Source organism: Lepisosteus oculatus, chromosome 16 (genome assembly GCF_040954835.1).
Source record: "Lepisosteus oculatus isolate fLepOcu1 chromosome 16, fLepOcu1.hap2, whole genome shotgun sequence".
In the NCBI taxonomy this organism is placed as follows: Eukaryota; Metazoa; Chordata; class Actinopteri; order Semionotiformes; family Lepisosteidae; genus Lepisosteus; species Lepisosteus oculatus.
The window spans coordinates 13,799,202-13,813,089 of record NC_090711.1 but is presented as its reverse complement, the minus strand read 5'-3'; the positions used below and the strand labels follow the sequence as shown (position 1 = coordinate 13,813,089).

Here is a 13,888-nt window from a genome sequence, read left to right as displayed (position 1 = left end):
TTGGTGCCTATCTGTCTAGGGAGTGCGAGTTGGACATCTGGACTGCATTACTAAGTGTCAGGACTAAGTGACTCATATCTCACCTTGATCAACCAATCAGGGACTGGTAGGGCCGAGTAACCCACGTGGGACTCTGATGCCCATGGAACTTTCAGCCAATCAATGAGCTGAAGTTCCTCCAGGTAAAAACAGGCAACACAGAGAGCCTGGGAGATTCAACAAGATTCAGATTCAGATTCAACAAGATTCAACAGGAGAATTCCAGGGCAGGACGGCCCAGGAGCAGAAGGCTCCCAAGGGCAGGACATTCTCACAGCGCGCCTCCTGACCATCCTGAGACTCAGCCTGGACAACCACGGAACGGCCAGTGTGTCCGAGTGCCAGAACTTTCCTTTGTTCTAAGAGTCTAGAGTGGAGGTTGCCAGAGAGTAACCAGCAGCAGGCCTCGTGAACAGGTCGGAACTGTGGACAGCTGATTTGCTATTCAGAACTAGCTCTTCATCATAAACGAACTGGTCCTCTTCCTGACTTGCTGGGACCCACAGTCATCTTTTCTCCTGTGCACAAACTTTGCTAGTTAAAGGCAATACTAACTAGCCGGTCAGTGAGCATCAGCAGCGCACCGTCGCAAGCCGCACAGCACAGCCTGGCACGGAGCCAGAGAGCGCGGATTGGACAGCAACAGCCTGCAACTGTTTCTTTGTGCCCGCAGGAGATCTGAATCCCCAGAGATTGGATGAGTATTCAACTTCAATGCATTACAGCTCGAGAATTCAATTGTTATCCCAACCAGTTGATATCAATTTAATTCCTAAGAGTTATGTACTTGTTTGAGTATCTAATGTAGAAGTTGTAACCAAGTTCACTTTACGAAACGGTCTTAATGAATGATATACTGAACGTATTTCCTCTTGATATGTGTAACACTTTGTAACTGATTGAATATATATCTTTTGTATTCTGATAACCCTCTCGATAAGATCTGTTAGGTTTATATGCATATTCTATGTATTAATAAATGTATCCTCGTGTATTAGTACCTGTGTGTGTGCGTTGTTTGAGTTATATCGCATGGTTGGATTCTAAAGCCATCAAAAGAATCAACTTTGTGATTTACTGCTACAATTAATAATTGTCTCAGTAAATGCCCAAACCCTACAGAACTGGTGCCTTCAGAGAGCCACTATGATTACATATTTGGCGTCCCTGAACCGGTTTTCTCTACATTTATTTTGGCGTCCCTGGCACGGGCGTGGCAAGACTGAAATGAGTCAACCAAGCGGAATAATTCAATATAAAACGCCGCGGGTTTCATACACGACAATACAGTGTGCTGAAAGCAGAAAGAAAAAAAGTTCCCCTTGCTCTTTAAGCAGTGCTTGATTGTTTTGTGATCTTTTGCGATCTACCGGGTTGATTGCATACTTGATCTTGTGGTTTTCTGTGGTAAAACTGTAATTTCGTACTTAAAAGTAATACTCTTTAAGTTTAACGATGGTTGCTAAAAGGTCTGAATTCGAGTCGCTATTAAGCACTCTCTCTAGCAGCGACAAGTCTGACCACGATCTCTTCCATATCTCCGTCAGCGGAGAAGCTAGGAGAATAAATCTCCATTCTCTGAGAGAGCTAGCGAAGGACATAGAGAGATTTGACCCCGCAGTGTCAGAGAATAATATCGAGAGTTATATTCAAGACCTCAGGTATAACCTGCAGTACCTGCCAAACGCCACAGAACAGGAGAAAGTGTTTCTGGTCAGGAAAACTACCAGCAGAGCTGTACATGAGTGGATGGCTAGGCAGATGAAAGAAGTCTGTAATGACTTTGAGCAGCTATGTCAAGCACTTATCGAAGAATACAGTGCGTTTATTGACCCGACTGTCGCGATAGCCGCCGCTCTTAACATTAAGCACGAGAGAGCAGAGTCCCCTCGCAAATATTACGAGAGACTTAGACGAACTTATTTTGGAGGGCGAAATGACGAGGGTTGCGAAGAGAACACACATTTCAAGGGTTTATTCATTGCGAATCTCCACCCATCAGTCAGAAAGATGATCTTAATGCATATAGATGCACAGACCATGAAAATGACTGATATTAAGAGATTCGTGCAGAAAGCCTGGGAGTATGATGTCCAAAGTCGCTCTGAGCAAAAAGCTGTTAAAGCGACTGTGTTCGCCGTCAGAGCCAGCAGGGTTAATTCCCCCCTGCTCGAAGGAGCACAGGCTCCTGAGCTGGCTAAGCCCCGTTCCAAAGCACTCACACAGGACCGCACCCAGCGTCCTAAGTGCCATGAGAACACCTGGGGAGGGAAAGGGCTAGAAAAGGCTGAACAAAAGGATTCAGTAGCCGCCCGTCTGGCCAGGCTTGAACAAGCTTTATTAGGACAGGGACAAGCGCTCCCCAAGGCTGCCGGAAGCGTGAATGAGCTGATACTCTCCACTGGAGGAGGTGGAGACCCGCCCCCTCTCCCTCCCTCAGTCTATCTGATTGAGCGGAAGGGTTCCTGCCTGGATGAATTCAGCCACTCCCAAGTGAGTGCTGACTCCACCCCTGAAGTCACAGAGCAGGCAGTAAAACGCAGAGGAAAAGCAAGAAGCTTTTACCTCAAGGCTGCCATGGGAGATGTCTTACCCAGTGAGACACTGATTGACACTGAGGTTGAAAGGTGTTTGATGTCACACGGCAAGCTCAAACGGGTAGAAAAAGAAAAGGGCATGCGACTCAGAGAGGAACCTTTGGTGGATCACCAGAAAGGCAAAGTGTGGAAAAAGGTCAAGGCTCCTAAGTCTTCTGTACAGAAGGAAAGGGGGGCCAAGAGGCAGACTGTGCTCACACAGAGCCCACCGAACACAGAAGCCCATGCGGAGATTCCTTCTGTTCCCTCTGGACAAGAAATAAAAATATTTCCTTGTTCCCCAGATATACAGGGAAGTCGTGTCCCGGCTGAGGTCACAACAGCCTCCCTGCCACAGGAGCGGTGCTCCGAGCAGCCGCCTGATCCACCAGGTAAAGCACACCCCTTCTACATCCCTAAAGAGGAGCAGATCTCCCCACATGGCGATGAGAAGGAGCTTTCCCTGTGCACCCTGGCACCCAAGAGGGTTCAGGAACACCACCCCGCAGTGGTGGAAGGGATCCAGATGGCAGGAGACCAGGTTGGTGATGTAGCCCTCACCCTTGGCCCTGAGAGGTCCTCTATTAGTGAGGATCTGCTTGAGCAGCTGTCGCAGGGCCACCGCCAGGTGCCCCTGGTGCAACATTCACAGGTTAGACAGGAGGTCCAGCTGGACGCTGAGACTACTGCGCTGTGGACACACCTGATCCCAGATGCCGATTCCCTCTGCTGTGACCCAGGGAACCTGCAGTCAGGTAATATTATTTCTCACAACTACCAGGTAGTGAGTGAGACTGACCTGATTGTTCCTGCCTCAACGGCAGGGTTGCCAACACACCCAGTCCCCAGGAAGGGACAGGGAATGAAAGCCGAGCCAGTTTTCTTACAGCCACCTGCTCAGTCTGTCAGTCTGAGTCTGACCAACACTGGTTCACCCAGACTGGAGCTGGATGGTAAAGTCACCCGCCTGCCAGTGCAGGACATCGCAAAGAGAGGTGTCAGAATCCCCGCCTGCACTGACATGGGCCTGGTGAGTGATAGTGAGTTCAAAGACAGTGAACTAGCTATCCCAGTGCTGGGGCAGCTCCCTGAACCCCTAGCGAGGGAAGGGGGGAGCGAGCAGGTGTCCTACACCCACGCCCAGCGAACGATTGTAAACATGCCAATAGAGGGATTCCTCAATCAGGAAGTGTGCAGGGTGGACCTGAACAGTGAGAATGGGGTAACAATCCCAGATCACTCAGGTGCTCCAGATGACCACTCAGCCGAGGGTCAGGCATGCTCCACCGCTGCACCGCCCCCTGCAGGGTTCCTAGAGCACAGGCATGAACAAATCGAAAAAGCAGATGCCCTGGAAAAGGAGGAGCAGCATCAGCCGCTGCGTCAGATCTCCCCAGATTTCCAGGAGGTTGGTGCCCAAGATGCCACATGGCATACTGAGAAAGACACCATGTACATGCTGCGCCAGCTTAGAAAGGCAACAGTCACTCAGAAGGAGATGACTGGGATCAGCCAGCAGAAAAGACTTTTGGGAGGACTGATTGCTGCCACCACTGTTGTGCATTTGCTATTTCTGGTAGGTTTGTGTGCTACTGGCACTCTCACCCTGACTGCCCCAAGAAGGCAGGGGTCAGAGATGCCAGAGGGTAGTGACAGACTGTATCGACAGCAGCAAAAGTTGGAAAGCTTAGGGAAAACCCTACAGGCAATTTCCTATGCAACAGGGTTAAATCTTATTCCCCAACCAGTGGACATGATTGTTGGTGTTATACAGTGGGTTTATGCTTGTGTGCAACAGGCCAGAATGTTGACACAAGACCTGTTAAGGGAGTTTAGTGCCACTGTAGCCAGTCTAACCACGGCACAAATCCCAACCCACTTGATTCCACTCTTCTCAGTAGAGGAGTATGTGACATTAACCCCATCGCTCATAGCTCACCCAGAAGGCAATCCAAGATTGAATTCGGTTCCAAATCTTGAGATGGGTATGGCTACCAAAGCTATCCATTGGCTGTGTCTAAACGATTCACCAATGAAGGGGGTAAAGCTACTAATGGGCAGAGGGAGGTTAATGAACCCCATGAAGAGCAGGTGGGAAGTAAATGGCTGGTCAGCACACCACATTTAACAGACACTGTGACTTGTGACAGGTATGATACAGCTACCACAATGCAACTACCTAACCAATAGTTTTCCTGTAAGTTCCCGAGGAGGCCATAGTACAGCATGGTAACTTAACACTGTACGGTCTGGAACCAGACAACATAAGACCAAACTTGAGGTCATGGATGCCTTCAGGTGCCACACTATTGAATTGGATAGAAATCCAAGAAACAGTAAGCCCTGAAGAGGTACAGGTAGTTGAGTTTGCTTTAATGGAACAAACCTCCAAATCACCCTAGCAGATACCCAACACAGGTGTTGTGGTTTATCGGGGGGCTGGGAACAGGAACTGGTGTTATTGTAACACTACTGCCAGGTAGCTGGATCATGACTGACAGTGTACTCTGAATGATGTAGTCTCACATCAAGATGTACTCTGGGTAGCATGAATGAGTCAAAGGTAGCATGTCAAAAGAAAGGAAGTGACTTCTCCCCAAATATCTACCACAGAGGTATCAGATATTGACAGTGAACTTCCTGATGTGTAATTCCTAGACTGAGATAGTGTCTCCTACCGTGTTTATACATACTCCAGATGTTATTCATCCTGTTTGTATCCAATGCTGGTTCCGGTATGAATTCTCGAGGAGTAATGTGGACATTTAAGGTTAATGTTCTAATGGCAAGGGACATCACTTAACTCTGTTTTGTTTTGAAGGCAACAACGCCTCAGGACCTCGTGACCTTCAAAAAGGGGGGATATGTAGTGGCGAGGCTTAATAATAAGGCAGAATTAAGTGTTTCTGAGCTTTCCCAAATTAGGCCTCATTTCTCTGTTCATCTCTGTGGTGCAGCCACAGAGAAACCATTCATGCAAGGTGATTTAAGGTCCAAGGACAGCTCCCAAAGGGGGATGCATTTAGCTAAGCCTGGCTATCATGATCAATGGTCATCCATTGGTGCCTATCTGTCTAGGGAGTGCGAGTTGGACATCTGGACTGCATTACTAAGTGTCAGGACTAAGTGACTCATATCTCACCTTGATCAACCAATCAGGGACTGGTAGGGCCGAGTAACCCACGTGGGACTCTGATGCCCATGGAACTTTCAGCCAATCAATGAGCTGAAGTTCCTCCAGGTAAAAACAGGCAACACAGAGAGCCTGGGAGATTCAACAAGATTCAGATTCAGATTCAACAAGATTCAACAGGAGAATTCCAGGGCAGGACGGCCCAGGAGCAGAAGGCTCCCAAGGGCAGGACATTCTCACAGCGCGCCTCCTGACCATCCTGAGACTCAGCCTGGACAACCACGGAACGGCCAGTGTGTCCGAGTGCCAGAACTTTCCTTTGTTCTAAGAGTCTAGAGTGGAGGTTGCCAGAGAGTAACCAGCAGCAGGCCTCGTGAACAGGTCGGAACTGTGGACAGCTGATTTGCTATTCAGAACTAGCTCTTCATCATAAACGAACTGGTCCTCTTCCTGACTTGCTGGGACCCACAGTCATCTTTTCTCCTGTGCACAAACTTTGCTAGTTAAAGGCAATACTAACTAGCCGGTCAGTGAGCATCAGCAGCGCACCGTCGCAAGCCGCACAGCACAGCCTGGCACGGAGCCAGAGAGCGCGGATTGGACAGCAACAGCCTGCAACTGTTTCTTTGTGCCCGCAGGAGATCTGAATCCCCAGAGATTGGATGAGTATTCAACTTCAATGCATTACAGCTCGAGAATTCAATTGTTATCCCAACCAGTTGATATCAATTTAATTCCTAAGAGTTATGTACTTGTTTGAGTATCTAATGTAGAAGTTGTAACCAAGTTCACTTTACGAAACGGTCTTAATGAATGATATACTGAACGTATTTCCTCTTGATATGTGTAACACTTTGTAACTGATTGAATATATATCTTTTGTATTCTGATAACCCTCTCGATAAGATCTGTTAGGTTTATATGCATATTCTATGTATTAATAAATGTATCCTCGTGTATTAGTACCTGTGTGTGTGCGTTGTTTGAGTTATATCGCATGGTTGGATTCTAAAGCCATCAAAAGAATCAACTTTGTGATTTACTGCTACAATTAATAATTGTCTCAGTAAATGCCCAAACCCTACAGAACTGGTGCCTTCAGAGAGCCACTATGATTACATATTTGGCGTCCCTGAACCGGTTTTCTCTACAATATGTTGTATGTATGTCTCATCAGTTGTCTTTTTTGTTGTACAGAAAGCAAATTCCACCAACTATTGTTGTGTGGCAATAAAGAATAATGAATGAAATGGATGAATGAATTTAATGTTTATGGCATGTGCAAGGATTGTCTTATACCAAAACAGAAGCATTCAAATATCTTGGACATCTTCATGGACAGTACACCAAAGGAAAACACACCAGCGTACTGATTTCCAGATTATTGTCTGTAAAAGATAAAGCAGTGTTATATGTTCTAACTCAATCCAGATGGGATGGAATGTTGTCCTAAGTTTTCTGGGCGGAACAGATGACCTCATTGCTGGTTATAATACGTCAGACACAAGATCCTTCAGTTTAGCAGTGCCTACGTATTCTTCTAAAGAGTCATTTGTATCAAAGAGATGAAATAGTGTTTGCATAGTGAACAGCATATTTGTTTTGTATATACAGCTGAGGTTTGGCTGTTCTTTCGCATGTGGAGAAGAACTGTATCATCACAGAATGTTGCAGGCACACACATGTAGAGACAGCCAGTGGCAAGCATTTCATATTAGGCGCTTACAAGATTTGATGTTTTATTTAACCCTAAATCATTGAAACAGTTCACATCTTCATGAATCATACGGTCAATTTGCTTTTCAGCAGGAAGTCAACTTAGCTATAAAATGTATTCTAAACATTGGGCATGAGCTATTAGCTAAATACCACACTGTAGACAACCAGAGAAAAAAGGCACAGCAGAAAAAACATACTGGAGGGCAAATTGTGGCTTGTGTTCAGGTCAGTCGTCTCGTGCCATTAACCACACCGTGCGGCCTTGAAAGACGTAATGTAATTCCAGTTGTGGGGGAATCAAAGCCAGTAGCTGCAGGCTGAAGTAGTCATACCTGCTCATAAACTACAGATTGCTAGATTTTATGTGAGACGTTCGTCTGCTGTATGCTGTTGCTATCCTTGTCAACCGGAAGCACTCTCACATGAGGCCTGACGAGTTTCAGAGGCTAAACTGAGACGGCTTCCCCCCAGTGAAGCAAGCAGAGGTTCTTTTTAAAACTGTACTGCAGTACACTAGAGAGGACACTGATGTACAGTTATGTATGGAGAAAGGGGGACAATACTGCGCAGTTGAAGAGAACTATGGGCTGCCTTTAAACCGCAGCAGCATCAATATTAATGAGATGGTATGGGATTTATGGCACGGTATCTCAGGGAGAGACCAGATGGGGAAACAGTCCAATCATTGTACCATGTTACTGGGAGCTTTGAGCTTTTTTTAAGAAACCGGAAAAGCTGAGTTCCATTGGTGTGAGCTGCCATGAAATGTTTTTTTTTAATGAAAGAAATAGCATCTCACAAGCAGCCTGTTTTTCTCTCTCTCACCCTTATCATACAAGATTCTGTTTTCCAACATCGAGGACATTCTGGAAGTTCACAAAGAGGTCTTGGCAGCCCTGGAGTCCAGTTTACAGCCAGAACCACAGCCACAGCATGAACTGGGCCAAGTTTTCCTCAAGTTTGTGAGTATAACGTCTTCATACAGCCCCTGTGAAAGCAACTTAACCCTTCCCTATACCCTGGGGTGTTTTTCAGCCAAATGTGGGCATACTGTTGATTTCCATAATGCCCCACCCCCCCACTGCCTCCATCACACCCAAAACCCTTGTTAGTTTTACCATGGCAATGTGTGAGCTTCTCCATGCACAACTATCTGCACTGTCATGTGGGAAGAGGGCATCCTCATCGACTGTCAGCACACAACATGACAAGAATAAATCAAAATGCTGAAAACGAACACGACAAGAAGGTTTTCACGAGTGCAAGTCATTTCCTGAAGTGACAAATACTTTTTTCGTTCAGAAGCCAGAATTTTGATTCATCCTAATTTCCTCTCAAACCAGAAATGGCATTTTTCAGTAGCAGTTTTGAGAATGACAGGAATATTTGATCAAATGTGACTTTCTAAAATGCTCTTTCTCAGACAAAAGTCTCTGACAAAAGATAAGAACGGAGTTGTGACTGGTCAGAGTTACGTTCATAATCTCTAACATTTAAGTCGTAAACTGTGGTTTTTGCATCTGTTCAGTCCAGTAAAGGAAGTGGGTTGACATTTAGAAAAACAATAAGGGGGCCATATTCATTAACTGCGAATATCATGGTGTGCTTGGTAATGCCTGCATATTTGAATTGCTAATAAACGTCATTTCACTGTGCAGAAGAAAGAAATGACTATTAGTATTTAAATTCATGGAGATGAAACAGTAAATTAAACAATTATTTTACATTAAAGATTTGCTGGTATGTTGAATGTGTGTAGGCCACTGGTCTAAATATTCACTTAAAATATAATGTCGCAGGTTGCATGATGTTTATAGTGTTGTCCCTTTAAGGCTGATATTTATTTTAGAAGATCTATAGTAAATAATGTGATCGTAATGCTTGGCGTTGCTAGGTGACAAGATTCTAGAAGCAGGAAGAGTTCAGGCTCCAGTTACGTAGGCATAGGAGAGATGGGAGGGAGTGTGGATTTATCTTTGTTTTAATGCAACAAGACACAGTTGAGGGAAAAGTAAAATTCCCTTTTCCCCTCATGTTTTTGGATTTGATTTTACCATAGCCCTAAAAGACAATAATTCCGCATAATTATACATTACATAAAAGACAAGTGGACATCCTAAAATAATACTCACAAAAATGACTGATAATTCAGGATAATTGTTTATTTCCCATCTCCAGCAGTGCCTGGGAGGATTAGGCTGAAAGTGTCCACTGGATTCTTAATCCACTGCACAACCCTGACGTCTGCAGCCAGGGATGGTCTCTGCTTCACTGGACATTGCTGGGATCAGGGTTTTTTTAGTGAGGTGGCCAGTGAGCAAATATAAACCAGCACAAAGGTGCTTGGGAAGGGGGGCGTGTCCTCCATGTGTCTTTCATCTTCATTTCCTATGCTTCTGGTCATGTGAACCGGTGTCTGTCCATGTGAGGGCAGGCTGGGGTGGGTGGCTTTCTACATCTGCCTTCCCACCAGTACTGGCATCCCAATAGCAAAAGGCCCATGATTGTGTCCCAATTTCCAGCACAGGAGCGCCAAGCACAGAGAAGAACAGGCAGGCATTCTGCAGCATGTGTCTTGAGCTCCTGTGAGGGAAAGCTAGCTGGGTTAGTCTGTGAGTGATCTCCAACCATCGGTTTGTCTCAGTGGTGGGACTGATGGTGTCTACGGTGGAGCATGAAAGTTACGGCCTCTTTTTAATGCCCACCAGATTGCAAGCAATGGCTTCCTTTGCAAAACCAGCTCGGCTGGTGTGTTAGCAGGAGAAGTTTAATGAACAAGGGCAAACATAGAGACACAAAGGGCAGTCCAGACAGGATCGCATGAAGACAGACAGATAAGAGGCCCTTGGTTAAAAGGAAGCAAGGTAAATACTTGGTGAAAGAGGAGGATAACTTTTTCACTCTGTCATCTGGCCCTGAAATTGGTATGGGAATCTTTTGCAGATGATCTGCCTACTAATGCCTTACAGATTGAATCTGCAGCTGCTTATACTTAGCAGGCAGAATTCTGCAAACCTCCAATTCTGTGGCCTTTTCATGTATAATGGGGGAACTCCCCCAGTAAAAAGTTTTTCTCACAGTATAATTTTTGAATGCATCACTGTTTCTGGGCACAATTACAAATCATTCAGTTCTGTATTTAAAAATAGCCCCAGGGTTAATGGAATCAGGTGGAAGCTCCATATAAGATAAGATCACTTTATTAGCCATATACAATTTCTTGCATTAGGAGTTTGTCTTTTCACATACCTTAGCTTGCTCTCCATGAAACACACAGGCACACATACAGGGAGAGAGAAGCTTGGGGCCAGCCATTTATACCCTGGACACCCCTGGGCACCCCTGGGCACCCCTGGAGCAGTTAGGGCTAAGGGCCTTGCTCAGGGGCCCAATGGAGTAGGATTCCTCTGCCAGCTGCAGGAATTGAACCGACAACCTTCAACATCCACAGGCTCAGATCCTTAGATCAGTGCCACTGCTCCGTCCCTCATGTGTCACTGGTAGCGTTACTGCTGCTTCTTATCCTGCTAGATAGGTTTTGAAAGAAACCAAAACAGAATTTACTGATTAGTTTGAACTTTTAGTGGCTCAAAGACGAGTCCTTAAAGAACTGATGTCTGTGACCCATATACACATATACTGTATGTCACAGTAAGGTGTTTGTCCATCCATCTTTATCTAATGGAGGATCACAGCGGAGCCGGAGCTTATCCCAATACATTTCAGTAAATTCAGTTCGCACCCTTATAAATACATGTACTTTATTAATGTCTACTTTAAAATCCAATAGAGAATAAAGATTTATACATTTTCTCTCCATTAATTCATACTGGTCAATACATTATGACCAAGTCCATAATCCTTTTGGGTTTCAGAATGTACATACTGTAGTTTTTCAACTGTAGTTGAATTCTGATCTGAGAAGTTGACACATGAGGTTGTTGCTGTTAGAGGAACTGGTGGACCTGCAAATGGTGCCTATAGACCAGAATGTCTAGTCCACCAGCCCAGTATGATGAACAGGGACACTTCTCTGTTGGAGGTGCAGTCCTTTAGCTAAGATGATAAACTTAGCCCATGACTACATGATCATTTATGTCCCTACTGTTCATGAGAGTAGGGAATGTTCCCCACATATCCTGAGATTGTCTGTATTTACCAGTGACAGAAATAGTTGTAAATGTCACACTGAAAGTAGAAAGATGACCACCTCTGGGTGTGTGAAAGAAGCTAAAATGTTCTTTTGTTCTATTTCTCTAGTGTGTAATGAACCTCAACTTGTTCCTTTGCTACTCACATATTGGCCCAGCTCCGCAATCAAACCTCTATGTGTAACAATACTTTGTGGGTTGGCTTCCCACTGTTGTTAACCTTTCTGAATGCCAATATGTATCATTTCACCAGAGAGCTCAGATAAAATGAGAAACAGGCTTGGTGAGGGAGGCTCTGCTCTAGTCTAAAAAATATATGCCTTGTGACTTGTGTGTGCCCCAGTTAAAGCGTATAATGTACATATGCTGGTCAGTTCAGCGCAGTCTAACCCAGACAGTGTGGCATATGGCAGAATAGCTTTGCCATATTGTTCCCTTATTTGTTACACCATGCAGTATTGATTCCACTGGGAGAGCAACAGCAGGGTTTGACTCCCAGGAATCCTGATATGGCGCATTGACCTTGTGATGCAATCCCACTGTTCACAGCGCGCCCCGGTCCGCTCCATAGCCCTGCCTTACTCTCTGTTGATTGGCCCGTCAGCCGACGCCTGTTCTCATATTGTTTGGAGCGGGTCAGTGTCTGATTACATCTTCATCTGCTGGGGAAACAGGATCAGAGGGCTGTCTGGGAACAGTTCCACACTCCAAAGCTATCACAACCTGCAATCTGTGGCCAGGTGCTCCAATCTGAGTGATGACACCCCTTCTGGATTAATTGTATCCGTCTGTTGTCTCTGCCCCTTGACCCATCCTTTGAGAAAATTCCCAGTGGAGCTGATGCTTTATACTTAATTGACTCTTTAATATAATTCCAGAGATGATCTATTTTCTATCAGGAGAAGGAGTCTGGGCTTAATTCACCACATTCCTAATAGAGTGGCCTCCGGTTTCTTTTGTTGTAGACTTAAGTAGCTGCTTATAAATACTTCACACGTTTGTTTGCTTTCTGTCCTCCAACACATCGCGGTCGTTTGCCTTTACTTCGTACGGATTTAAGTTATATGCATCTTTTTTATAAGATAAAATCTAAAGATTTTCTCTTCATCTGACATAGGGGGAAAACATTCATGGACACCAGAGCAATGAAATATGAATTAGTTTCAATTAATGATGTTAGCAGTTGCTGAAAGCTAAAGTCATTATGTTGCTCAGTGATTTGCATTTATTAATTTGGGATTTTAAAAAGGACGAAATATATAAAAAATAGATGTTCTAGTTGAGTTTAGGAATTATATTATGGTGTTTACATAGGGGAAGATGCGTTTACTTGCTTCCTTTGATAATTTTAAGCTGTTGCCATGTACATTTTGCTTTTATTTATGGCTTTTTTTTGTGAAGTTCTAAGTATGATTATTTTTAGAGTTTTACTTGGCTTGTTGAAGAACGTTTCCAACCCCTTAGGATTTTTCAATAATTGCATTCTTTTTCAACTTTCCAAAATGCTACCACTTTTCATGTAAAGACTTGAATGCCCCCAAAGTGAACTTGGTTCGCGTGTTTTAAGGAGACATTACATGCAGAACATTAATATCAGTCCTGTTTGTAAAAATAGCCTGACCTATACCACCAGTCCCAGTAGTATATAGGCTTTATTGTGGAGAATATAAGTATGCTTTTTGTGAGCTACAGTACTACTCCAATTTATTTGAAAATAGCTGCAAAGTATCTGAGTTAAGCAACTCAAGAGCATGTGGAAGCAAACATTTGTTGAAAAGCACAAACACATTCTTTGTGCTATTTTCGGCATAATTTCAAGGTTTCTGTTTCGTCAGTCCTTCAGGACATTTTATAGCAATTTCTCAAAAAAACAAATGCCCCGTTCAGGTGAATTTGTTAAGTTCAGGTTAAAGGGATATCTTGCTGTCAAAACCATGTCTAAAATCTGTGACTTACTTGGGAAACCACACACTGAATTTTGGCTCAATATCCATGCTGTGGCGGCAGATATATTTCAGTCCATCTTTTGACTTGCAATGTCTGTCTGGGTGGATTATGCAAGTAAAGAGCGCCTTTCATCTCAGCCTGAGATTTTTCTCCAAGAAGAAATAAAAAAGCCTTTTCATCTCTTTCCTCAGCCACCTTCATTTCCTGATCTTCTTAGCTTGCCTTTCTTCTGAAACGTAAAGCATAATTTCCTTACCTTTCAAAGGTTACAAAATATGGAAAGTGTGGTTGGAATCACACAGAAGTAGGCAGCTTTGCTAACG

General features: G+C 44.4%; 1 protein-coding gene across 2 annotated transcripts in view; it reads left to right on the top strand.

The window, feature by feature from the left end:
- prex1 (phosphatidylinositol-3,4,5-trisphosphate-dependent Rac exchange factor 1) overlaps positions 1-13,888 on the top strand; it is a 145,463-nt gene that overhangs the window by 38,639 nt on the left and 92,936 nt on the right. For both annotated transcript variants that reach the window (XM_069179353.1, XM_069179352.1), the window contains exon 3: positions 8,307-8,429. In XM_069179353.1, the coding sequence (XP_069035454.1) occupies positions 8,307-8,429 (123 nt within the window). The remainder of the gene's footprint in view (positions 1-8,306; positions 8,430-13,888) is intronic.